The sequence below is a fragment of the Podarcis raffonei genome, chromosome 5, assembly GCF_027172205.1.
Source record: "Podarcis raffonei isolate rPodRaf1 chromosome 5, rPodRaf1.pri, whole genome shotgun sequence".
NCBI lineage: Eukaryota > Metazoa > Chordata > Lepidosauria > Squamata > Lacertidae > Podarcis > Podarcis raffonei.
In genome coordinates, this window is record NC_070606.1 from 19343985 (window position 1) to 19370728 (window position 26744).

General features: G+C 41.5%; 1 protein-coding gene across 19 annotated transcripts in view; it reads right to left on the reverse strand.

The window, feature by feature from the left end:
* Positions 1-26744, reverse strand: part of KCNMA1 (potassium calcium-activated channel subfamily M alpha 1) — a 536674-nt gene that overhangs the window by 285591 nt on the left and 224339 nt on the right. For all 19 annotated transcript variants that reach the window (XM_053388116.1, XM_053388113.1, XM_053388117.1 and 16 more), the window contains exon 3: positions 10350-10411. In XM_053388116.1, the coding sequence (XP_053244091.1) occupies positions 10350-10411 (62 nt within the window). The remainder of the gene's footprint in view (positions 1-10349; positions 10412-26744) is intronic.

A 26744-nucleotide genomic window follows, 5' to 3' on the forward strand; every position in this document is an offset into this window, starting at 1 on the left:
CTGTGGGGAAGTAGGCAGATGTCTGTATATTGTGGGTACTATACCATACTAGGGGCCGGAAACATGTGATGCTCCAGAGGTTATGGGAACCCAGCTGTCAATATCCCAGTGGCTGGGGCTAATAGGGAATGGAGTTTAATGGCATACTGAGGGCCACAGGATTCCCATCTCTCCATGTTATTTGGAAGAAAGAAAAGACCAAGCAAAGGTTTTGCTCATGTGATGAGCAAAATCCAGTTAAACCTGAAATGGTCCACAATGAAATTATAGAATGCCGAAGCAGGAAATGTCAAGTCATAAACTAGGGGAAAACACACCCAAACCCACAACATGACAGTATCCCTTTGCCTAAATATAAAAAAGAGAGTTTTCCTACCATGTTTCTCAGCAGCTTACACATGAAGTTAAAAAGCAAAATCAGCTAGATACTCATTAGGGTGCTTCACGTCTGCATTTGCAATGTTTAGGTGATGAATTATTATCTCTTCTCCCTCTGTTGAGAGAAGTGCATTTTATAACGAAATTAAGATAGGCATCTAATTAAGCAGGGTATTCGTATGACTGTCCAAACCAGGGGACACATCAGGTTAGAAAGGGAAATGGATTTTAAATAGAAGTAATTGGAGGCTCATTCCTAAAGGTACAATAAGGTCACCGGGATCTGCCTCAGTTTTAATGTACAGTACAAAAAAAGGGCTTTTGCACCAACGGAGCATTGGTGTCACATTGCATTTCCCGCAGTAAAACATTTGGGATTAAAACATCAGGCTCCAAAAAGGCATGTGAGAACTTGTTTTTTGATTTATTAGAAATTTTGAAGTGTTAGCTAGGATAGAGACACTTTTGCATTTAAGTCCTGGAAATAGCTGACCTGAAATTTAAACAATAATGTTTAGCAACAGGTTTTCTTTACCTAAACTGCTTTATGCCCATTAGTCTATGTCTCCCATGTGTTCCACTGACAACCTGCAAAGAGTTATATTAATATGCCGAGAGTTACATAAATTATTATTTAGTTCCGGGATATAATGTGACAAGGATAGTTGCACAGCACAACAATGGATGCAATCTACGCAAAAATATGTAACTTGAAAGTGTGTTGATTTCAAGGGATGCATAGCTGTATGGAGTTATTTCTATGCTGAGATTAGTCTATAAATTCTACCCTGCCCAAGGGTGAATGACCCATGGTTTATGAACTTCGAGGGTACTGCTCCTTATTTATTTATTTATACAGACCTTTATACCCTGCCCTTCTAGTGTTAATTGCACCACTCAAGGTGGCTAACTCTATTAAAACCAACACTAAAATACAACAACGCTATGAAAATACAACACAATAAAAACAGGTGCAGCAGAGGCATTGAATAATAAAATTATCTATCAGATGAACAAAAAGCCTGCCTAAAACAAAAACAGGGTTGCTGTACGGCAAATATTGTAGTAGAAGCAGGCAACCGAGCCTTGTTCCACGATTTAGGCAAGGTCACAGTGAAGCCCCTTCTCTCATCTTCCCCAACAGAGCCTTCACTGCAGAAAGAACATAGAGAAGGACCTCTTCACCCTATTTTTAGGCAGCAAACATGCTGGCTTGTGAGGAGGTGATTTTCAAGGTATTCTGGACCTAAGCCAGTCAGGGTTTTAAAAATCATTACCATGTCTGATCTTGATGGGGCTGTGGGACTCGTGACAATAACCCTCTGAGCAAGCTGGTATCTGGCTTTCCATCTACCCACTTGAAAACCTGCTTCACTGTTCTGGGCAGAGAGAACCTGATTATGTATTAAACATTATTTCAATACCTTTTGGCGTGATTGTTCATCTCAAACAGGAGAATGATCGTCTCCCCACCCCAATTGAATTCATTTAGACTTTAAATTCCCCAATGTATTTTGAACAAGATTGTTTGCTTATAAAGGACACTGCCTTTATTACATAATAACATGTAGCCAGTATTGAAAGCCATATAATCGTAATAGCCACATTCAGTTTTCCTGTTGAACATGCAAAACCTATTCAGTCTTAATTATGACATTAAAAGGGAGTTCTAACATATGGTGCTCCTTAAAGGCTTTTGCATATATTGTATTTTTATAGCATTTAGCCCTGGGCTGCTGCCATCTGTCCCCAAGTCAGCTTGAAGGTAGTTTGAAGATATGCAGTAGGAATTGCCCTACATGGAAAGATAAGTAGAGTAGATCACAGATGCCTTTTTGGTTGGGCAGTTGTGCTGCTAGAGTAGCAACCTTCTGAAGGTAGAACAACATGCTTATGCATGTCGTGCAGAGATGGTGGAATTAGTAGGTGAGCAGGAAGGGGGGGGGATTTTCCCCACGGTTCCTACTCCACAAGCTTTTACCATCAGCTTGTTCACAGTCATTCAAAGTCAGCTACGGCAGGGTGGGGGGAAAGAAATGGAAACTCTGGCACAAAACAGATTTGCAAGGAAGGAGCAATGAGTGGGGAAAGGGCAAAGTATTCCTCGGCCTGCTCAACCAATGTCCTCTGCAAATGTTCTCACATTACTGTTACGAAGGGACAGAGATAGAAAAGCGCTCTCTCTCTCTCTTGCTCTCACACATGCATGCATACATACTGTATGTATTTTCCCAGCTCATGATTTTTATTTTGTATTAGCAAATCGGTTTGACTTGGGGTGGCAGTTTCTGGGTTTCCCGAGTTAGAATTTCAATAGCTAACATTACTGATAAATTATATTTATTTAAATGTACTGCATATTGCCCACTGTCTATCTTTAGCCGCCAAAGCAGTAGTTTTAGAACTGCCTCGAATCATGAACAACAGCAAGGAGAGGCTCCCCTCAGACTTCCAACCATAATGCTGCAAAGTTGGTGCTATGACTCCATCAGTGGTGACAAATGCATAAAAAAATGGAATGGGTGTCCTTGCTGTGGGGAAGTCTATTTTTAACTAGAGATGACTCATTAACTACTGGGGTCTCCCAAAAGCTACATCTGTCAAATTGTCACGGGGGGGGGGGGGGGAGAGCGGGAAATAAGCAAGGTCACGTTTGCTGAAAGCTGATAATGGGGATCTGATTATTTTTTGCTTTGTCACATTGAAAGGCAGTGATCCTTGCAAATCCTCCTGTTTTGACAAATGGTTTGTCACAGAAAATTTGCTTCTGAAATCACCCAGGCTTATTTTACAGTTTGCACTGCACCAATTTTATGTGTAAAGAAGTATGCCACTAATTCTGTGTGCATAACTAAATCATTTCCCATGGGGGGGGGGGGAGAGGGAATGAATAAGGAAGGCTCGTGAAGGCACTCTTAGAAGCAAAATGCAAGATTCCAAATAAGAAAATGTTGAGGAGAAAGGAGTTGCAAAAAGTCTCAGACATGATAGGCTTCAGGTGTGCTTAGAAATAGAGCAGAGTGTTTCTAGTTTTGGGATGCATCGTTCCAGCAGCACAGAAACTCAAAGAAAACAACACGTATCTCTGAGTGCCAGTCTTTAGGCGGTCAAAATGGCTCCATCGTGCACAAGATCAGTAAGCTGGAGGGAACCCCAGGGTTTGCAGAACTACAAAAATAAGTTTAGGGATAATCCCAAAAACATCTAAATGAGGACTGGCCGTGTGCTCGTTGGGTAACGAACACTTATAAAATATGGGGGATATGCCCCTGTCTCTGGGATGGGGAATCTGTGGCCCTCCATGTGCTGCTGGTCTGCAACTTCAATCAGCTCTCACCACTGGTCATACTGACTGGGGCTGATGGGAGCTGGAGTCAAAATAACACTTGGAGGTCACAGGTTCCACATTCCTGATATAAAAGTGAAAAGAACACAATACTGTAAAAAACAAACAAACAAAGAAAGCAAAACACTGGAGATAACATACGTAGCATAAATCAGTCAAAGTCAAATGCTACATGACGTTTTAATAGGATACCCAGATGTAATATAAAGCACTGTACTTTTGCAACAAAAACATAAATGGCAAAAGAATAGGATTGGTTCTTGCTGGCCGAGGTCACTGGGCCATATATGAACAGCTGTAACTTTTTACAATAACCTGTAAGATGTGCTGAAAAGACATATGATACTTCTAATCAGCTGTAGGATCAGATTCTGTACCATGCATAACCTGGCTTTGACCTGAGCAACACCATAGGAAGGTAAACAAAAGGAAGAAAAGACTTCAACAATGAGCCTTGGAAAGGATGGATAAATTTCTTAAACACTCAAAAGATTCCTTGAGACAGCCACTGATAAAAATATGTATTTTAAAGCAAAGAAACAGAAAAAAGGAAAAGCCCTTCCAAAATAATTTTAACCCGTAATGATATGGAGCTGCAGCTTCCACTATTTCACAATTAGTAGTGCAAATCGGAAGAAGCCACCTAATACTCAGCATCAATCAAAGGGGCCAACAAGCAGGAATATGTACCAGTCAAGATAGCTCTAAGCCTTCTTTTCCACGCCTGTGGTTGCAACCTGAGAAAACAGGTTAGCTGACTTGCCTTCCATGGGCAGAAACCTCTGCTGTCATTGGACAAGAAGACTGTCACATTCTGTGATATTTCATAATTTTTTGCCTTTTCATTGGCGGGTGATACTTTTGTACCACATAAGACCACATAGGTGGAATCTACATACGTTTAAAACTTTGTTAAAAAAAATTTGTTTTGTTTTGAAAAATGCATTGAATTAGCTATAGCTCACAGTTGCCATCTAGTGTCACAATTGTATAATGCACTTTGCAACACATTCAAAACATTTTATTTGCAGTCCATGGTTTTGCTACTGTTTATTAAACGTGACCAAGTGTTTGCAACATACTTAATTATCACATCTTCCATTCTTCTGCACAAGATTCTATTGGTCATTATTGTTTTCATTTTCCATTACTGTTTTCATTTTCCATTACGGGTGCTCTTCTTTATTGGCTTTTCTGCTTTTTCCTGGCTTTTTCTCTCCCTTCTTGTTGACTTTCCATACTTTAGTTTTTCACCCATCAAAAATGTAGACTTGATAAAATGCGCCGGCATGAAATTTTTGGCATGACTTTACAAAACAGCAGACTTCACTGGGAATTTTAATAGGGTAATATTTCACTCGCTTTGATTGTACACTGGCCTAATAGACCTCTGCACAGCCCTTAATGTGAGAAATCGAGCTGGACTGTCTCCCTCCAGAGTGCTGAGCACAGTGTTTCTGTGTTGCTAGTGATGGCAATTCCCCCCCCCCAAAAAAAGGAAAGGGTGTGTAGATACCAATAGCAACTTAGCTTGACATTTTTCAAGATGGCTTTTTTCTTTTTCTTAATATGAGCGTTCATTCACTGTTCTCTTATTTTCAGAAGGTGAAAAGCAAGACTAGGAGCGGATGTAAAGCACTGAGTAAGAAACCCATATAAAGTTCAAGCTATCCCAGGGGCATCTCTTATTATTAGGGAAAGTTCCTTATCTGAAGGAGGGGAAATTAAATGCTTTAATCAAAGAGTTTCTGAAACCCCACAGGCTAGGGCTCCCAAAGCAAGCAGGCTCTTCAAAACAATTCAGTTATCAACAATAACTCTGCTGTACTACAAAGCAACACCCGGAGCTTCTAGTGCAATCGGCAATGGATTCGGCCAGAATCCAAACAAGAGATGAATCCATATCATTTTACAAAAGTGGTTTGTTGAAAATGGAGTTAGACATGCTGCCCGCACAGGAGTAGTCTACCCTTTCACAACACAAGCCAACTGGCCAGCCATCCTCTTTTCTGGCTGTTCCAAAGTGGCAGCAGAAACAGGAGACCTAAAAGGAATCTTTGGGTGCAAACCCTTCACTGCTGTGTGATCATATTGCAGGCATAAATTGTCATCCCAGCAGCAATTCGTGAAGCCAGGTGGTACAGCCAAAATGCTTCTAACAAACCTCCAACCCTGTGTCTTGATTTGAGTCTAGCTGCTGCCATTGGGAACAGAGCAAACACTCACTCCAAAAAGGGAGATAGTGAGGTTTAACTTGCCTGGCCAGTGCCCCACATAAAACAAGTGCGTGTCCTGGAACACAAACACACACAATTCTTCTGCAGTGCAGTGGTGCCTTGTGATAAACATTCAGGGGCTTCTCAGCAGATGAGGAAAAAAGGGGGGGAGAGTTTCTGTTGGTGAAGAAGCTGAATTCCATGCCGAGGGACATTCAGAAAGGAAGTGAAAATAAACCTGCCAATTTCATAACGCCACCACAAATCAATGGCGCAACCACACTTGAAATAAGGTGTTCATTTCTATCGTAGAGCTGAGAAGGCTTCAGCAAAGGCAACTGGGATGATAGTGAGGCTGAAGCAACTCCCGTATCAGGAAAGGTTAAGGATTTGTTATTTTAGAACAAAAATGGGTGTAAAAGAAAACATGGTAAGAGGTGTATAAAATTAGGCATCGTGGAGAAAGTGGATTAAAAAAATATATTCTCCCTCTCTCATAATACCAGAACCCAGTATTATGAACGCTGGCAGATTCAGGGCAGTCAAAACAAAGTATATCTTTACACAGCCATAGCTGGACCATGGAATTCCCTCCCGTGACATATAGCAACGGCCACCAACTTGGATAGTGTTAGAAGGGGTTTAGACAAATTCATGGAGAATTAGGCTATTGGATACTTTGGGAAATAGGATGTTGGGCTGGACAGGCCATTGATGTGATCCAGCAGGGCTGTTCTTACGCTTGTATGAGCTGCAGCCCTTCTCCAAAGGGCCCCACACCACCTGCCCACAGCAATCGTCTTTGGCATCCACAGTGTGAGAACATATTTTGCAACATGCTATGGAGACTGAAGAACAACAAACCTCTCCATTCTTAAGGAAATCAGCCCTGAGTGCTCACTGGAAGGACAGATCCTGAAGCTGAGGCTCCAATACTTTGACCACCTCATGAGAAGAGAAGACTCCCTGGAAAAGACCCTGATGCAGAAGGAGAAGGGGACGACAGAGGATGAGATGGTTGGATAGTGTTCTTGAAGCTACCAGCATGAGTTTGACCAAACTGCGGGAGGCAGTGGAAGACAGAAGTGCCTGGCGTGCTCTGGTCCATGGGGTCACAAAGAGTCGGACACGACTAAACAACTAAACAACAACAACAACATGGAGGCTGCCTTTCTGCAGCAGCCTTAAGAGGATGGACCAGCAGCCACTGCATCCTGAGCATTGGGGATGCCCACCTGCCTGGTTTTCCACAGCCAAAATGATTATTATTATGATGATTTAGGCACTCTGCTCTCCGCTCTGAGCAAGCCCCAGGAACAGTAAATTTGGAATAGATGAAAACCTCATGTTGTGCTTCTTTCCATTCAAAAGCATCAGGTAACACAACAACAGAAAGTGACTAAAGATTTTAGAAAAATGTAATGAGGTGCAAAAAAAAAAAAAAAGGGAAAAATTGGAAACCAGGGGTGGGGGGGAAGTATGAGGGGTCTAAATAATCCCAGGAGTGTAAAAACTGAAAATGATGTGAATGTATAAGAATACTGTTTAAAAAGTGAAAATAAAATGCTTTTAAAAAAAGAAAGTGACTAAAGATTAACATTGATCAAAAGAAAGTAGCTGTAGTTCACAATAGCTCTGACATAAAAAATGAACAATAGTCAGGAAAAAGGCAAGTACGTTTTCCTACAGAAGTGCAATTTTATTTAGTCATAGGAGACTTCCCCTCCTGCCACACATAGGCGTGCTGCAGAATCAGCCAGACTCAACTTAGCTAATGAGGTCCTGTGTTCAGCATGTTTCCAACCTTCTATCTTTCTCTCCTTCCCTTTGTCTCCTTCCCATGTGTGTCAATGAGATGGAAGTCTTTGAAATTGCCACTGGTGTTTGCCACTTCTGCATCTGCCCATACTCAGAAAGGGTTTTTTGGTATTTTTGGTCTTGGAATGCTCATTTATGGATTAAATCTGCGTATTAGGTGGTTGTGACATTCCAGTGTTATAAGAGAATTCCCTTATCCTGCCCACAGAATGGTATGGATATAATTTCACCACTATTCCATTCCAGTCACAATCCTGCTCTTCCCATATATGACTAATGGCCTAATCTTTCATGGCACAGCTAAACCAGTGGTCAGCCTAGCCTCATGCTCCATAGTGGTGGGGAAACCCCATAGCTAATTACATACCTTCAAGTTACTTTTTTTTTGGGGGGGGGTTAATGTTGACATGCCTTCTCTTGAAGGGGGGAATTTTTTTTGCATATGTTGTGGACATGTTCACATTGTTTAGGTGCTGGTTTTTTTCCTGGCGCCACCCCCTACCCTTTGAACTCAGTGACTTTTGCTTCATTTGTCCACATTCTTGATGTGGGCTGTGGTGACCAACATCAGTCTGTTGCTGATGTCACTATACATCTGACATGATGACATAACAGACAAATATTCAAATCAGGTAGGTTGCCACAGCCAACAGAATAAAGTGGCAGCGGCGACAGATGAAGCTGAGCACAGCAAGGAGGGAGAAGAAAGGAGGCCTCAAGCTAAACAAGAGGGTGTTGATGTTTTAGCCCAACAACAGAGTTTTGCCTTTTGGGGGCACTCAAGAGGGTAATTTGTTCAACTGCATTGAATGTGCTGCTTTCGAAATGAAAACCAGATCACAAAATATTTGATACAATGCAAGGGCTACATAGAGGGGTGCTGTAATGCTCTGGGATAACACTACAAGGCATGATGCTGCGGAGGTGCCATGGCTTTTGCACCTGATTCCCCCTGCTTTTTGCCTTGCACAGCAGACAGCAGGATATCACACACACACACACACACACACACACACACACACACACACACACAGACATCCGCACATTATAGGGCAACCAATCCTAACTCTCTGACGAATACATCCATATGAGAGGCATGTATGCGACATGTTTGTTACATTTACATCTCAGGCGTGAACCTACAAAACAACGGGCATGATCCAACCAAACTGAAGCAGTAATACTGAGTTCAATGGAAGAACTAGCCACCTGCTTCAGTCTCTCCCATTGAAGTCAAAACACTTGGAGCTGCTTTGCTTTCGGTGGATTGTGTGTGAAGCAAGCAAAACTAAGAGTAATATTTGGTGCACACAATCATCTGGAACAGCCTTCCCCAACCAGGTACCCTCCAGATATTTTGGACTCCAACTTCTGTCATAGAATTGTAGAGTTGGAAGGGATCATCCTCAATCATAGGCTGTGCTAGCTGGGGTAGATGGGACTTTTAGTTGAGAACGTTAGGAGGACATCAAGTTTGGGAAGGCTGTTACGGGCAAACACCATAGCCATGCTAGGTCATCTTGCAGGTGGGACTACAGATGTGATTATTAACTAGATCAAAAATAAATTATAATCATATAATTGTACATAAAGACACAGTGCTCCTTTTGAGTTACTGTACTAAAGAAAGGCACTGTGATGAAACAGTGACACTTTCTGAAACACATTTACAGTATTATCCTACTTGATTGACATAAATGGAGATTGCTAACCATAAAATAAAATATTATATTGTTTTCAGGATTCTGCATTCCACAAGAGACAGGAAAAACAACAACATGGCAGAATTCATTCTTTGACTTTTAGGTTCTATTAGCAATACCAGACTAGTTATTGCGGTATGTGGTTTGGCCTGACAATGCCAACACAGTATCTAGTTTGGTTTCGATAATGCCCACAGTGTGCCGCTGATACTGCAAATGGCTGTGTCCTTCCCACTCATGTCAGTTGAACTTGCCTTGTGTTGCGATGTCACAGTGTTCCACATTCCTGGCTCCTACTCGGCATCATTAACTGCCAATGGCAGTAAAATGTGGAATGTTATAACATCACAATATGATGGAAGTTCTAATAGGTAGTGCAGAGGAGGAGGGATTAGTTGCAATGGTGGCATTCTTGAGTTGTAGCCATGCATTTACCCAGAATGTCTAATTTGGTCCACAGTACATACAATTATTTTAATTCTTACAAATCTAATTTTCCATGAGGTCCCCTCTCCTCCTGTCTTATGCCATGCTATACTCATTTTAAAAAATACATGTGTGTGAACAGATATTTAACCTGCTGACTGTAAGAATAAAATGTGTCTACATTCCTCATATTCTGAAAACAGGAATTATTTTTCTCTCACCCCACAGCAAAACATGAAAAATAAAAATATGGCAAAAATTACACAAGACCTTCCCCCATTCTCTTTGAAACTTAAGCCCGGGAGACTGTGTCACGTGTTAGTGTTTCCCCCCCTTTCTCTTATTGTATGCAGGTGATGAGTACAAAGCTTTGAGCTGAAGTAGATGAATGGAGCAATACAAAGTCTCATAATTGCTTTAGGGGAGGGCGGAAGGGAACAGGAAATGTATTAAAATACTCACTTTGACGAATCTATGAAGTATATTACAAGAGCACCAATACTAAGAGCGAAGACTAAGACAACCTGCAAAAGTGAAGAAGAAGAAAATGCAATCACTTTATGGGCTACAGCTGAGGCATTCATTATTCAAACAAACAGTAATGAGAAAACAGTGCAAGAAATTTCATGGTTCCATTTTAATTGCCTTATGCTTTACCAGAAATATGAATCATGCTTGCAGCGCTTGACAAAACTGGGGACAATGCTGGAAATGTATACAACCAGAGCTTGCCAAAGATATCTGTGGGCCTGAGGAAGAAAATCCAAGTGGCATCCACTGGTGGTAATATAATAATAAACACGATAACGGACAATTTACTGTCTTTAATGGTGTCCTAACACCTGCAACCTAAGGCAGTCTACCACGTCCTAATATGAATCATACAGACATCCCCTATGTTCATGTGCTCTGGGGTTTTGTTCTAGGCCGTATCCTCTCAGGAAGTGAAGCCTTTTGGTCCCTGGGGTATGGCGCTCTCAGAAATATGACCACAACTGCAGAACACACTTTTCACTAAGACCTGTCAAAGCACCTCGCTGCTCTGTTTAATCCACCTTGGGAAAACCTCTTTGTTGACAAGAGGACGTTTAAACATTTTGAGAGAGGATTCCCAACTCGGGCTTGTATGCCATTTTGTGGCCTATTGGATTACGGGCAGAACACAATAGGGTATGACAGGTTGCGGATGGAACCTTGTGGGGTAAATAAGAAACAACAATATTATTTGTGGGTAATCGTCTAAGTGACCAATCCACACTATTTCATCAAATACAGCAAAGACCTGAAGTACATAGGATAGGTTTCACTCTGTTCACAAAACAGGCAGCTATAGATTGTTTTTTATGGTCCTTACTTCCTGGAGAGAGTAGTGGTCAGCTACATTTTTTGTTTTTCATTTTGTTCACAATAATATAATGTCAAAGGTAATTATACAAAGAAAGCTTTATACAAACGGTTTCTTTGTCGTTTCACATTTATCCAGCACATTTACTATCATGGACAGATTTTACTACAGACAAAACATAACCATGATCACCTGTGGGTTTGAGACTCTGGCACCTGTTAAAAACATTCCTCTACCTAGGTGCTTGGAAAGATGAGGTAATTTTAATCTGTTTTCACTTTTGGACTTTTGTATGTTTTGAAGTAGGGCTGTGGTTTTTTCCCCCCTTGATTTTACTGTTTCATCTTTTTGTAAACTGCTTTGAGCACTTTTAGAATCAAGCGTTGTATAAATTTCATTAAATAAAAAATAAACTAAGAATTTTGAAAGCGTATGTGCATGTGTGTGCGCGCGCGCACACACACACAATATACATTAATCAATATACCACAGGCAGAGCCGCTAAATTATTTGCACAACCGAGTAAAAGAGAAGTACAGGATACTGGTCCGTAATCTCTTGCTGGATGCAAGAAGGCTGTAGCTAAAGATTTAACTCCCCATTGGGTAGAAGTGGGATTAAAAAACTGTTTTCGTAGAGGAAGGAAGCAAAATATGTGGGATTTGATGATAATGAGCTAAAAACTGCTTGGTAATAACAGAGCTATGATTATAGAATATTCAAGGGGGGGGGATAGAAAAGCCACAGGGGAAATGTTTTGTTTATAACAATGTATGCTCAACCAGTGGATTATAAAATTGAATATGCTCTGTCTCTCTCACTAGCCTATATATCCTTTGCCCAGTCACATAGCCTCAGGTCGAAGCACCCAAAGGCCTGGAACATGAGTGTCCATCTTCCATGTCTCTTGCCTTGCTGATATCTTTAAATTGTCCACTTGTGCCAGGGGTGTAGAGATATCATCATATGGAATTGCCAGTTTCACAAGCCAGAGCGTGTCTTGAATTGTACATGCCTCTCTCTGAAAAGGGCACATAACTCATGCGGGAGAGCAAATGCTTAGCAGACCAATGACCCCAGTTTCTCCAGATAAAAAAAATCTCAGGTAGGCAGACTTGGAAAAAAATACTCTTCTTTAAGACCTTGAAGCAATGGTGCCAGTCAAAGCAGAGAATGCATGACAAACTTAATGGACTGTGGTTTAAGGCAGCTCCTTACAGTTTATATATCTCACAGACGTCAGAGCCAATTTGACAGCTGCGTACATCTCTGCCATTTGTCTGCTGCTGAGACTGAGAAGCACACATAGCTTTGCCTTAGACTAACAAAAATCAATACTTTATGCGTGGCGGGGGTGGGTCGGGTAGGGAACGGAAATCAAACCCAAAAGGAAATACTGTCCAGGGTCATTAAAAATCGCAAAGGCCTTGTGAATCTTTGCAACAAGCCCCCCTTTTAATGCAAGATACTTGAAACAGTGTGAGGAGCAGCAAATGAGTTTACAAAGGCTTAAAAAGAATCCTATCTGAAACAAATATTTCCACTCGACTCCCTAAATCAATTAGTTGGATTTATATAACTGCTTAGCCAAATCAACCACTTAGGAAAGTAACTCAGTCAGATGTGCATTTTCTATTTTGCTTAATTGACCCGAACAAATACGCTTAAAATCAAAAGTTTTTGGCTTTTTTCTTCTCCCTACAGAAATCTCTCAGAATTACAAATGAACCAGGAAAGGATTTAGGGGACCGAGTGCAAATAGGAAGAGGGGTTTCCAGCAGAGCAGTACAGTGGTACCTCGGGTTGCGAACTTAATTCCTTCCTGAGGTCCGTTCTTAACCCAAAACCATTCTTAACCTGAGGCGCACTTTCGCTAATGGGGCCTCCTGCTGCCACCGGTGCGCTATTTCTGTTCTCATCCTGAGGTAAAGTTCTTAACCTGAGGTACTACTTCCGGGTTAGCGGAGTTTGTAACCCGAAGCATTTGTAACCCGAGGTGTTTGTAACCCGAGGTACCACTGTATCAGTTCTCTGATATCTGGTGGTCACCCTGAACCTATCAGAGAATGGAGAATTGAACCGCCACACTCAGAACCCTTCAGGTCATTTTCCCTGCGGAGAAGTAGTAGTAGACAATTTCTCAGTGGTGCTTCCCTTCTTCAAAAAGAAAAAAAGGTTAAAAAAATGTTGTCAACAAAACACTCTGCATTAACAAAAATGTTTAGGCACACAATCTGTGGAGGAGCCTGGAAGTTACACACCATAAGTCCTGAAGTGGGGAACCTTTTTCAGCAGAACAATAGGTGTGCCTTTGTTTGAGAGGCTACATTCCCACCATGAAAACAGACACATATCTCTATCCCCCTTCGAGGCAAGCAAAATTAATGACCATGGTTCAGGAACTTTAGAGGAGAGTGTGGCACGGGGACAATGAGGGGTGTATTGTGTGTGGCGAACATGGACTGGTGAGAGTTCCAGCCACTGGATAGAAAGTTCCAGAAAGATGCATTTTACTGTTGGGCCTGAGGTTTCCTCGCCCCTGCCTTAAGCAAACAAATCCACCCTCCTTGGTCGTACCAGGTCAACCAGGAGACCAGAAGTAGGGAAGCGATGTGTGCTTCTCCTCAACTATACCTAGACCAGCCTGCTTCTCAGGATGCCCTGCCAACTCCTTCAGCTCTGTAGCCCCTGCCCTGCTCAGAACTGCTGTAAACAGGCCCCAAGGTGTCATTAAACATGGTTAAGCAGCCCCAGGGGATTGTGGGGTGCTATCTGGGACCATTGACAAAATCAGCCATGCAATGAGGAAGAGACTGCAATGTTGTCACAAAACAGGAAATGAGTTAAAACGGCAAAGGGTGTTAAGAAATGTGTGCAGCATACTTAAAGGTAAAGGGACCCCTGACCATTAGATCCAGTCGTGACCAACTCTCGGGTTGCGGCGCTCATCTTGCTTTATTGGCCGAGGGAGCCGGCGTACAGCTTCTGGGTCATGTGGCCAGCATGACTAAGCCACTTCTGGCAAACCAGAGCAGCGCACGGAAATGCCGTTTACCTTCCCGCCAGAGCGGTACCTATTTATCTACTTGCACTTTGACATGCTTTCGAACTGCTAGGTTGGCAGGAGCAGGGACCGAGCAACGGGAGCTCACCCCGTCACGGGGATTCAAACCGCCGACCTTCTGATCGACAAGCCCTAGACTCTGTGGTTTAACCCACAGTGCCACCCGCATCCCTTAAGCGGCATACTTAGAGATAGTCAATACAGGGTGTGGGTGTGGTGGGATCTTATATTGTGGTAAATTCTGCCTGTCTTGGGCCAAGGAGGAACATAGGAAGCTGTCATATACTGAGCCAAAACACTGGTCCATCAGTTCAATATCTTCTACATCAGTGTTCATCGACCTTGAGTCCCAGCTGTTGCTGAATTACAGCTCCAATCATTGTCAGTCAGCTTAACCCGGCAGTCAGGAATGACCAACAACATACAGAGACCCAAAGCTGAAGAACACTACAATTTTTCAGACAGGGGTTTCTCCCAGTCCTGCTGGAGATGCTAGGGACTGATCCTGGGCCTTATGTATGTAAACCAGATGTTCTCTGTACCACTGAGCTATTGCCATTCATCTTATGATACCAGTTGAATCCCAGAACTAGTAGGTTTAGGTAATTGCTGCTCCCCACTGATTTTTTTAATATTTAAATACTCATGCATGCCTCTCTTTCCTCCCATCCTTCCGATCTAGCCAGTTCCTGTGGGTCTCATCCTGCAAAAGTCCCATGGCTTCCACAATCTCCTGGATTGGCTATCAGCCAAAAACATTTACAAAATGGCTGTTGCTATCTTGACTGCATTTCCTCAGAAGAAAAGACTTGATTTTGGCAGAGTTCCTTTCGTGGGCATATGTGTTTCAGGATTGCGGCCTGCGTAGTTTCTGAATGCATTGTCAGAGGGCAGACTGACTGCAAGACAAGGCAGGGAATAATTAGCAGTTAACTCCCCAGAGAGATGGAGGGAAAAACAAAGGAAAGAGAACCTCTGTTCTTCAAGCCATCATTCAGCTGTGTAATAACACTTTCTGAAGTGGGGATAACAGTTATTATATATGGTACACTGAAGCTCCATGAAGGCACAGTCCACAGAAAAGCTAACTAGGCCTTGCATTATTTTGTTTTTGTCTAACGAAAGAAAAACATCAGTTCTTTGGTGTACAACTTTTCTGCTCTGTGCACGTCAGCTGGGTAGAAATGATTTACAAAGATGCTTGTAAAATCCCAATCGCCAACAGATTCAGCCGTCTTCATATCCAGATTTGTATCCTCATTAGAGCCCTTTCATTCTAATTTTATGCCCCCATTTGAATAATGCTTTACTATTCATTTTGACAGAGCAGGCTGTTCTTGCAGAATCTGAAGCAGCCGTGCTATCTAAAAGGACTGGTGAACTGAAAGAAGAAGAGGAAAGCCATTTCTCAGGTAGAAATGGTGTTCTTCTTTTGTTGATTCTGGTGCATCACAATGATTAATTGATACTTCGGCAGCCCAGGAGAGGCAGCTCACGCGACTGCTCCTACAACACTAAGGTCACAAAGAAAACATCTGCTGACATTGTCAAGGTGACCCTCTGTGGTTCAGGGTCAGAGAACCTGGCCAAACCACATTGGTGGAGGCTTTATAATCTACCTATTGTAAAATGGGAAGAGTGTGAGGTGCTAAGGCAGGGGGTGGGCAAAACTGTTGAGGAAGGCATTCCCTTGGGAAATAATCTGCATGGGATGTTGCATGCCGGTGCAGAGCTGAGCTAGTTGATCACAGATGGAGCCAGGGGCAATTTTGTTCTGGATTAATTAATCCAGAATAAAAAATGGTCCTGAATCTATCATCTCAGAAGTAAGCCCCATTGGGTTTAACACCTACTCTCAAAAAGAGCATTAAAAGAAAAGAAAAGTAACCCCAAACAGTGCATCAGATCAGTGCAACTGCTCGTCTGGAAAGCAAATTAAAGCAATTTCTTCTTCATTTTAGTGTGCTATATACATAACCCAGAGAACTAAGAAAAAGTGAAGGGCAAGGTAAGGAAGGAACACAAAGAATGGAACCGTGATAGGATGTATATTTACATGAAACTGCACAATACATTTCTTGCCCACCTAAGCAGGTTAGATGCTATGAATGTTTGGTCAAACTAAATCCTATTGCATTCAATGGGATTTACTCTCAGGTTAAGTGGAATTTGAACTGCAGCACAAGGCTTCCACCTTATGCACACTGACCTGGGCGTAAACCCCATTGAATATTGTGGGATTCACTTCTGGTAAGTATGCCTTGCATAAGACAGTTGATGTAGAGTGGAATTCCATGCACGCTTTCCTGGCCGCAAGCCCACTCAACTCAACGGCCTTAATTTCATGCAAAATTGAAAAACAGGATCATGCTGTACTTCTACTGCTATATGTTCAACTTTCCCTGCTAATCTACAGAAAAAATGTCAAGGCTGTGTACAAACAGCATTTTATTATAGAATCCATTAAGACTAGGTACTTCTTGTAGTCCCCCCCCCTACATAGTCCACACACAGTCTAGATCTACTGCATATTTTTTTGCCCCTGAAAAGCACTTCTTGAGAAATTGGTTTCACTCTGAAAATAAAAGCACATTGCAGATTTGAGTCTGCGTTTCCCCTCAATATGTCCATTTTAAAACAGATGTAGGTGGTTCTGACAATGGTGGGTAGGTTATCTACCCCTGCCCAGTGACACTGCGAGTGGGCATATACCAAAATTGCAATCACCTTCATTTACCTGAGGCATGTGCAGGGAAGAAAAGGCATGGGTAATCTAATCAAGGGGAGGGTTTTCAAATGTGGCTGAGCATGCATGAATCCAGATTGAAAAAAACTACATGTTTATGCTACGATCAGGTTAGTGTGTATGCAGCCCAGCCTTCCATTTACTTTCTCATTTTCGAAGCATTCTAGTCAGTGGCAAATCCACAAGAAAGACACTCCCATCTGTTAGTTGGATTGTGTATTTGAATTTAATTAGGGTTTTTTTGTGTGAGAATGCCTAGCAAGCAGACCAACAGACGTACAGAGAGCTTTGCCAATGCAAGTTGCAATTTAATTAGCAACAAAACAAATCTTTCTGGAATAGTTTGCTCCTGCTATGAGTTTGTTTCTGCTGTAATGTTGAATTACCAATCCACTTGGTGTTTAAAAAGCTTGTTACATACCTCTTCAAGTGGCTGAGGAATGTATCTGCCCTACATAATTTATTTTAGTTGTACCAATGTAACAGACATCACTTCTCGCAGAGGATCCTGGGAATTGCAGTGTGGTGACATAAAACATTTCATTGGAGTCTTAACCCTGTTTTGGGGTGACACATACTCTACAGCTGCATGCCTGACTGAATTTCGCTTCAATGGTTCTTCTGAGTTATCTTGGCAAAGTGAGAGACTGAAATGCTACTCCAGTATTGTTTTTCTGCTGTCCAATGGTTTGACAAGAGGAATACCCCTCTCATCTTGAAGGCATCAATAGCCACAGCTTTCAGCTGTAGATCAGGAGGAAGGCAGTCTGAGGGATCCATTTTAATCTGATTTGTCCATGGGATTTAACTGTTCCAACCCAACTACGTCATGCCCATATTCGACTGACTCTCGCATCAACCCCCTGCTTAGGTCCAAGCCACTTGTGATACATCAGGATTTATTTATTCGTTTTTAAAAAGCCCAGCTAATTATATACAAAATTATATATCCAAATTCACATGTGAAAAATGTATAATATGTATGAGTCAAGCCCCATGCTGGACTAAATTTCTGCAGCATAATTTTATAAGTATTAACACTAAGTATTTTTACACAGTTACATTAACTGTTGTAGGCATCTGTTTATATGCAGGATACTTTTTTAAAATGGAGTATATATGCACATAAAATTATACATATCATGTGTATAATAATGCATATAATATGGAATAGTTGTTTGTTGTACTATTAGCAAAACCATTCAATGAAACCCCTTCATGGAAAAATCCATGCAGATAAGCTCCATGTCGAGATTTTCAGAAAATTCCTTCCATACATCTGCTAGCCCCCACTTAGATTAAATAATCCAAACTCAGAAAGACAGTGGGAATCATACATAAAGTTCTTCTGCTTGAGTACAATGAAGTACAGTTGTATCATAATGCAATAAGACCTAGCCTGCCTTTCATTTCAACCAGAGTATAATTGGTGATAGTGTGTACAGAAGCACATAGCCATATTATTCTTTCTAAGTATGTTGCTGCTAGAGAGAAAAAGATTCTACAGATTGTAATCTATTGTAACCATAACAATGGTTCCATCCTCTCATATGGCCCACAACTACTGGTGTGAAAGGAGGCCTAAGCGACCTATCCCCTGATAGCTATGGGTGAAGAATATAAGATAAGGTTACCAGACATCCCCGTTTCCCGGGGATATACCCCGGACTGACAAATCAGTCCCCATACAAAATCCATTGAATTTGAAAAGTGTCCCTGGATTCATTGAAAAAACTTCTGGTAACCTTAATATAAGAGCCTGGGCAGAAGATACTATCTAAGGGTGAAGATGTGAAGCAAATACTCTGCGTCCACTTGGAGAAACATGAGACATCTGATGCTACAGTTACACTCTTTGGTCCTTGTCACTCTGATCTCCTAGACTGGCCATCTAGCGGTCAGAACACTCCTCTGCAGTGTGTGTGTGTGTGTGTGTGTGTGTGTGTGTGTGTGTGTGTAAGAGAGAGAGAAGTAATATGTACATTAATGTGTACGAGTTAAGGTTTATGTATGAAAGCGCTTCGATTTTCTGAACTATATCCAATACCTTACTGTGTCCTTACAGTTTCCCCATACAGTCATACCTCAGGATGAATATGCTTCGGGTTAGGCAAATTCGGGTTGCACTCCGCAGCGACCCGGAAGTAACGGAGCGTGTTACTTCCTGGTTTCGCCATGTGCGCATGCGCAGACCGTCAAAATGATGTCACGTGCATGCGCAGAAGTACCGAAACGCGACCCGCGCAGACAAACGGACACGGGTTACGTTTGCTTCGGGATGCGAATGGGGCTCCGGAACAGATCCCGTTCACATCCTGAGGTACCACTGTATAAGATTCTCACAAGCTGTTACTTCTTATGAGCTTTATGTGCAAACAATATGTTGCACTAATTTTGTTCGTTCTTCAACAGGTCTTTAACCATGGTAAATTCTTAGAGGAGTAGACCACAATATGCTAAATTTCTTTTCCAGGCACCCAATGAAGCACCTTCAGCACAGGACCAGATGAATATGCCCAACTCCACTGAAAGAATAAACTTGTGCAGATTTCCACACATGGGGGCGGGGGAGCTGTCCCCAACAAGCACAACAGCTTATGTATTATAAATAAATAAAGTAATGAGTCCAATAACATTTTACTAGCTTATTCACTGAAACATGCCTATAATAGTCACATGCCCAGATTAAGTTTCCTAAAAAGAAACCATTTCCCCCCTCAAAAAAAAAAAAAAGCTTTCCTGCCTAAAGAAAATATTTACCCTATTTAACTAGGTAAGTGGTTTTTACAAGCCCATATTAAGCACTTGCTAAACTCAACCAGAGGTTCGTGGAAATATACTGGCTTAAGATATATACATTGCTTCTAAAAAAAATGTTCTGACCCCCTGCAACAAATTTTCAAGCTATCTGAAATTATTACATATAGGACACCCACCTGCACCCTGCCGCTTTTGAAAATGGCAAATAATCATGATCAGAAATTTAAGTTTGAATCTGTACTCCTTGTGCAAACATCATCTGTAGACATGGATAGAGTAGCTTCTTTGCAATCACTCAAACAAGCAAAATAATTTTCACAACAAACATATTCACGAAACAAGTTATAAATAACACTGCTGTGGCCTCAGCTTGAAAACTCAGGCTCACACTTGATTCTATGCATGTTTAGGCTGATATTCAAGGCACACTTATCTGGAAATAAATCCAGCAGGCCGTGCTTAACACATTTAGCTCAGCTGGTAGAGTATGAGACTCTTGATCTCAGGGTCGTGGGTTTGAGCCCGACATTGAGCAAAAGATTCCTGCATTGTAGGGGGATACCCTTGCGGTCCCTTCCAGAGTTTTAGGATGAGGCTGAAAATATACTAGCTGCAATGAAATCAATGCAAGACAAAGGGGGTCATGCATAACTTGTATACCCAAGTTAAAGTTGGATGTGTTGGGGGGGGGGAAGCATGTGGAATTTACTCAGAATTACTATTATATTTTCAGAGACAATTCTTGATTTTGATTCTTTGTAGAGACCTTACTAATAGTGGATTGTTTTATCCACGCTCCACCCTCTCCATCCAAATTTTTGCCATTTGTTAGCTAAGTGATATGTGAAGGGCATGGCATTTTGCAAGGGCGTAGGGAGAAAGCTGGGAAAATCCAACTGCATGAAAGCTAATCTCTAGTGCAGCTATGCTGGGTTCCTCCCGTGTGATGCTGGGTGATTTAAGCATATTCAGAATCAGTTCTAACATTCAAATAAACTCATTGTAAGATTGCAAACGGAAATACCACAAGGAAGGAAAGTTGGTCCTCTAAAACTGTCGGTTAAAGAAATGAAGTTCAATGGTAGGGTTTAAAAGCTAGATGGTGGAGGAGAAAAAAAATACCCATATATATAGGCCTGGCATCAGCAGATGGCATCAAGCTGCCATGGTCTGAGGTAGGTTGGGATGAATGAATCTGGTTCATGATTGTTTCTCATGTGTTCATTCATTTCTATTCCCTCCTGTTTCCATCTTAAACTCTGGGTTGTTGTTGTTGTTGTGTTAAAAAAAAATACAAAAGATTTGCATTTAAATATGTATTTTAGCACACTACATATTTAAATGTTTTATATTAAAAGTATTTTTATTTTATGTGATATCATAATAAAACATATTTAAATTTAAAAGTTTGTTTTTAATACATATTTTAACCCAATGTATTCCTTTCTAAACACATTGAATGTGTTATTTTTATGCATTTTAGAACATGTTCCGAGCTGAGACATATATCACAAATGTTGGAGATCATAGACTCATAGAATTGTAGTGTTGGAAGGGACCATGAGGGTCATTTAGTCCAACCCTCTGCAATGCAGGAATCTTTTGCCCAACACAACTCACAACCGTGAGATTAAAAGTCTCTACTTGAAAGGTGATCGTATGTATTAGTTTCAATCTATATATAGGTCTGGGGGGTACTAATTAGTTCAGTCTGCTTAAAAATGTGGGCCAAACCACAGTCTCTGCCATCCCTAGCATTAGGTCCCTGACACTTGCCCTGGGCTACCAGGCAGCTAGGTCTTGTTCCCCACAATGCCCAAAATATCGCATCACTTACAAACATTGTGGGAACTAAATGGCAGCTAGATCCAGCCACCTAATGCTGCTCTGAGCATTGCTTCTGCTGCCATCCATCATCACTGCCAGGTAAAGCCACAATCCATCAACAGAGGGCACTTTGAGCAACTTAGGGCATCTTTGCCCAGGGACCCCTCAAATCTTACACAAGACTTGTAAAGATGGCCTTCCAAAACCTTTATTTGTCTGATTATCACATGAGCAGCACTACTGTGAAGTACTAAAAAGCTGGCAGAATTTAAGATCATTAACTACAAGGGATATGCAAAACCTGTCTCTTTATTTCTATGGATTCTGCCACCTTCCTCCATGCTGAACTTCATCACTGCCTGGTTCAGAATACAAATACAGAACACAAATCTGCCTGGCTTGTAACGCTCAGATGAATTATGAATCAACTGTCCTTTCCCCCAGAATTTTAACAGCTCAGGGGAGAGAGAGAGATTCGGCACGTATGCAGAATGGGTCTTTGGTTGAAAGCCTACTTTTTGTCCAAGACTTTGGAAAGGCATCTGAACGACTGAGATAATGCACAGCATTGCAATGCACACCACATGGTCAGTAGAGAGACCAGACTAATGGAGGTGTAGCAGAGGGGCCAAGGCCAGGGAATCCAGCCCCTTCGGTTCCCTCATTGTGTGAGCTATGAATATCTCAGGAAATGGAAACACCAAAGTCCCTTCCCGACTCAGGGAGGTGAGCAAGTCTAATCTGTGTGGCATATGGGCAGGAATGGGGAGTCTGTGGCACTGTGACATTGTTGGGACTCCAACTCCCATCAGCCTGAGCTGTAACAACAATGATCAGGGATGAGGGGAGTTAGTAGCACACAGGCTGAATCCACAAATGACATCCATCCAGTTACCAACTCAACACCTTCTGCAAGCCTGAGTCTTGAGAGGTGCTCATGTTCTACATTAGCCAGAGCATATTCTGTGAGCCAGCAAGGCTCAGTAAGGAAACAACAAAAATGTATGAACAGAATGATTCTTCCATAACCGGCTCACTCCATTGGTTCTTACTAAAGGGGGAAACCTTTCTCACTGACTTAAGGGAAGCATTTTTTATAGTAAGTAAGCCTCCTCGAAAATAAACACTAGAGGAGATACATTTACTATGCCCTAGTTAAATTAGTCGTGAATAATTACAGTGTACTGTTGATCACATAACTGAAATAGCAAACACTGAATTGCTACATTGCTGAATTAATCAAGGGAGAGTGGGCTAATTAAGAGTAGGAAATCTGCTGGTAAGGCAGTTGAATAAACTGTGTCTGAAGGTCAGTTTTAAAAGGTCTTTTTGCAAAGCAGCTTTCTCTCTTCATTAGGGTTGTAGGAAAAAATGATAAATTTGCCTAAGAAAACAAGAAAACCTATACACAGTTTGTGGAGTAGGTGCAGAATTGTGTGTGTTTGCTTGCCCACCCACCATGCCCTTTCACAATTAAGACTTCATATACCAAGCAAATGTATGAAGAAATTAATTTAAAAATTTAAAAATTGTCCAGTAGCACCTTAGAGACAAGCTAAGTTTGTTCTGGGTATAAGCTTTCGTGTGCATGTGTGTTACCTTAATCGTCTTCAAACATTCTGCAATGTTTGTCATACAAGCAACTACACACACACACACACACACACACACACACACACACATGTCTCTTCTAAAATCTGAGTTGCAATAATCCCCAATGAGGATGGGAGCAGTTCTGCTCTCCCCTGACTGCCATGAGGCTGAATGCACTCTCCCTAATTCCCTACAAAACCAGCAAGCACAGCAGGGGCTTAGTAAAGAAGGTGAGCTTCCAGCATGAGACCCTCAAATGTTTTTCTCAACAATTCAGGGTAAGGGGCTTCCCCGCCCCCTTTCTTTTCTCCAAACCCTGGATGCTGAGTCATGTATCTGCAGGGCCTTAACATTTAGAGTGGTACCTCAGGTTACAGACACTTCAGGTTACAGACTCCACTAACCCAGAAATAGTACCTTGGGTTAAGAACCTTGCTTCAGGATGAGAACAGAAATCGCGCAGCGGCAGCAGGAGGCCCCATTAGCTAAAGTGGTGCTTCAGGTTAAGAACAGTTTCAGGTTAAGAACGGACCTTCAGAACTAATTAAGTTCTTAACCCGAGGTACCACTGTATTGTATCTTGATCCAGGCTCTCCCTAGTTTCACATATTCTTTCGGGACCCAAAGAACATCCACCCAGCCCAGAGGGTGGCAATAACAGTGAGGGGTTTTTTTGGTGGTGGCCCCATTTGTGGAATGTTCTCCCCAAATAGAATTGCCTGGCACTTGCTATAATGTATTTTCACCACCAGGGGAAAATTCTCTTCTACCAGGCCTTTAAAAATAGTTTTTAGCAGTTTAATGTTATTTTACTTAACTCTGACTTTGAACTTATCACCTCTTTTTTTTTCTTCGCCTGTTCTGAATCTCCAAATGTTCAGCTTCATTAGATGACCCAGGGTTCTAATGTAATGAGAGAGAGAGGGAATTCCAGCCTAATTCTTGATATGTTTTCAGCAAGAAAACTGAGGATGGCACTTTTATTGCATTTGAGGGGAGAAATGGAGAAGTGCAGCTCCAAAAGGTGGATTTCACAGATAGGCAGCCACCGATATCCAACAAGATATCAGTAATCGTCTTAATCAGCCTGACTAGTGGCAAAAGTCTTCAAACACCTGTGCTTTCATTAATCTAGGACACCCCAAAAGTTGTTGAGCTTTTTTGAAATCCTGGTAATTTCCTGGAAAATCAGGACATATGGCAGCCCTATATTAATCTCTAGGCCAATGACAGATGACGGGGGTGGGGTGGGGTGGGGGTGGGAACAGTATTATACAGTCATTGTTGCTCGTAGTACACATGCTCATTTCCCCCTGTAGCATAAATATCTCTGATCAAACAAGTTCTGCAAGTTTTTGATGTGTTTCAAAGGTTAGAGTGGGACAAAAGGAAATGGGTACATAATGACAGGTAACAATGGTGCTATCAAACCATCTTCAACTATCTTAAAAAACACTGTCTGGCTCCACCCTTCTTAAGCAATAACCTCTCAGCATTGAAATCCTTAAGGCCTGCTGACATGCACCCCTTGCCTGCAGTTCACAATTCATTTATTATTAAGGTATCCTCTCAACAGGTGAGCTGGTGGCTAGAAAGTCAATGAGGTAACTGGGTCTTCAGAAAAGAGACTTTTGACCTTCACGAAATGATGATAAAGTATCAGCGTGAGAAATAATGACACAAACACAGCCACACACAATATACATATGCCGTAGATACACAGGGAACCTCTCAGTATCACATTAACTCCACCCAAGACTTTCGCTTCTTGCCTTTGCTTGACTGCTTAATGGGATACAGTATATTAATAATTTCTCCTATATATATTAGTACAATTCAAATGGCTCCTTATGTCATATGAATCATTCTGGCTTTATGAACCAGTTAAGATCACAGGGGGAGAGGGGTTGAGTACCAGTCTCTTTTCACAATATATCTTGAATTTTCTACTCACTGTTTCATATCAATTTTCTTTATTTTTTTAGTGACTCTTGAAAAACGTGGGCTGACTGATATGTGCAATAATAATAATCAGACACATTACAGTATACAGTAATCATCAACATTCCATCTTTTAAATTTTGTCTGTTGTTGTAATAGTCTCCTCTGTTTCATATGCATTATAAAATGAAATAATAAAAAAGTTTTAACCACACACACACCCCAAGTCCCATCAACAGAAGTCCTTATTTCCACTTCATAGTAGTGTCAGAAGTGACCAAGGGGCCCATTTATAGCAAGACAGGAGATGGCATTGTTCCAGAGGCAACCAGGGCGGCATCTCGTCATTTCCAACCTTTCCATGACCTTCTAATTCTTTGCTGCATTAACAGCTGAAAAAGTAAATGGCAAAACGTAACAAATGTACCATTTGATAATGTTTAAATAGACAGTGCCAGAAAAGATAATGCTTACTTGAATGGAGCATTCTTGAAGAGAACACTATTAATGTACCTAATCTGGCTTTGTGCTCCCTTCAAAAAGAGGATTCTGTGCTTGTATAGCACATCCCTAAGGACTTGCTTCTCCAGTAATTCATTGCCTTATAAAAGGGATGGCTGCTAGGTAGAATAATGGTAGAATAACTGTATAACTTTGTATTTGCTTATTTATAGTTCCCCAGCGGATGGATTTTTGTTCCAGGACATGTTAGGCCTGGAATAAATCATATATCTAGCACTTGGACTTCTAAAAGGCTTTTCAGATTTTTCTTCTTTTTCAGCCTGTTTTCTGGTGGGAACCAAAGGAGATCCAATAAGACAAGTGAAATTTCTCAGGCTTGGTTCAGAGATTTAAATGCAATTTGCCATGGTGATCTCCATTAAAAAACTACAGCAACAAACCAGCAATGACAACAAACAGCAATGGTTGGGAATAAATGATGAGTTGGACGTGCTGCTGGAACCATTTCAATGTAAGTCACATTGGGCACAGTGGTTCCCACCAGTGGAGGAATTCTCACCTTATTTCTCTACCACACCAGCCTCCCTCAACCTGGTACCTTCCCAGATTGTGTTGGACCCCAACTTCTATCAGACCCAGCCAGCTTGGCCAATAGTCAAGGATTATGGGATTTGTAGTCCAACAGGACATGGAAGAAGAATGTTGTACCCTGTACACTTGACAACTTTCAGCCGAATGGTAAGTTCCTAAAACTATGATAGTAGAAGAAGAGAAAGCAGGTGAATCTTTTCCTCTCTGTTCCTTCTCTGGCCTTTTCACCCTTAACCTTCAATAGAAAGAAATGGTTGAGAGGAAATCCTCCTCCTTCATCAGCAACAACAGTAAAGCCGTCAAATAAAATTCATCTGGAAATTATATATTGCACAGCATCTCTATATTAGTTCTTAAATGTGACCTGGAGTTTAGAAGAATAGCTCAGTCAGTGGATCATAAGACTCTTCTTAACCTCAGAGTCTATGATCAGCTTCAATATTATTCATTTTTCCAATTACATAATGTAGCCATTAGCTAAACAAGAAATTCCAAAAAATATTTCTACTAAGAAATGTAAACACAGCG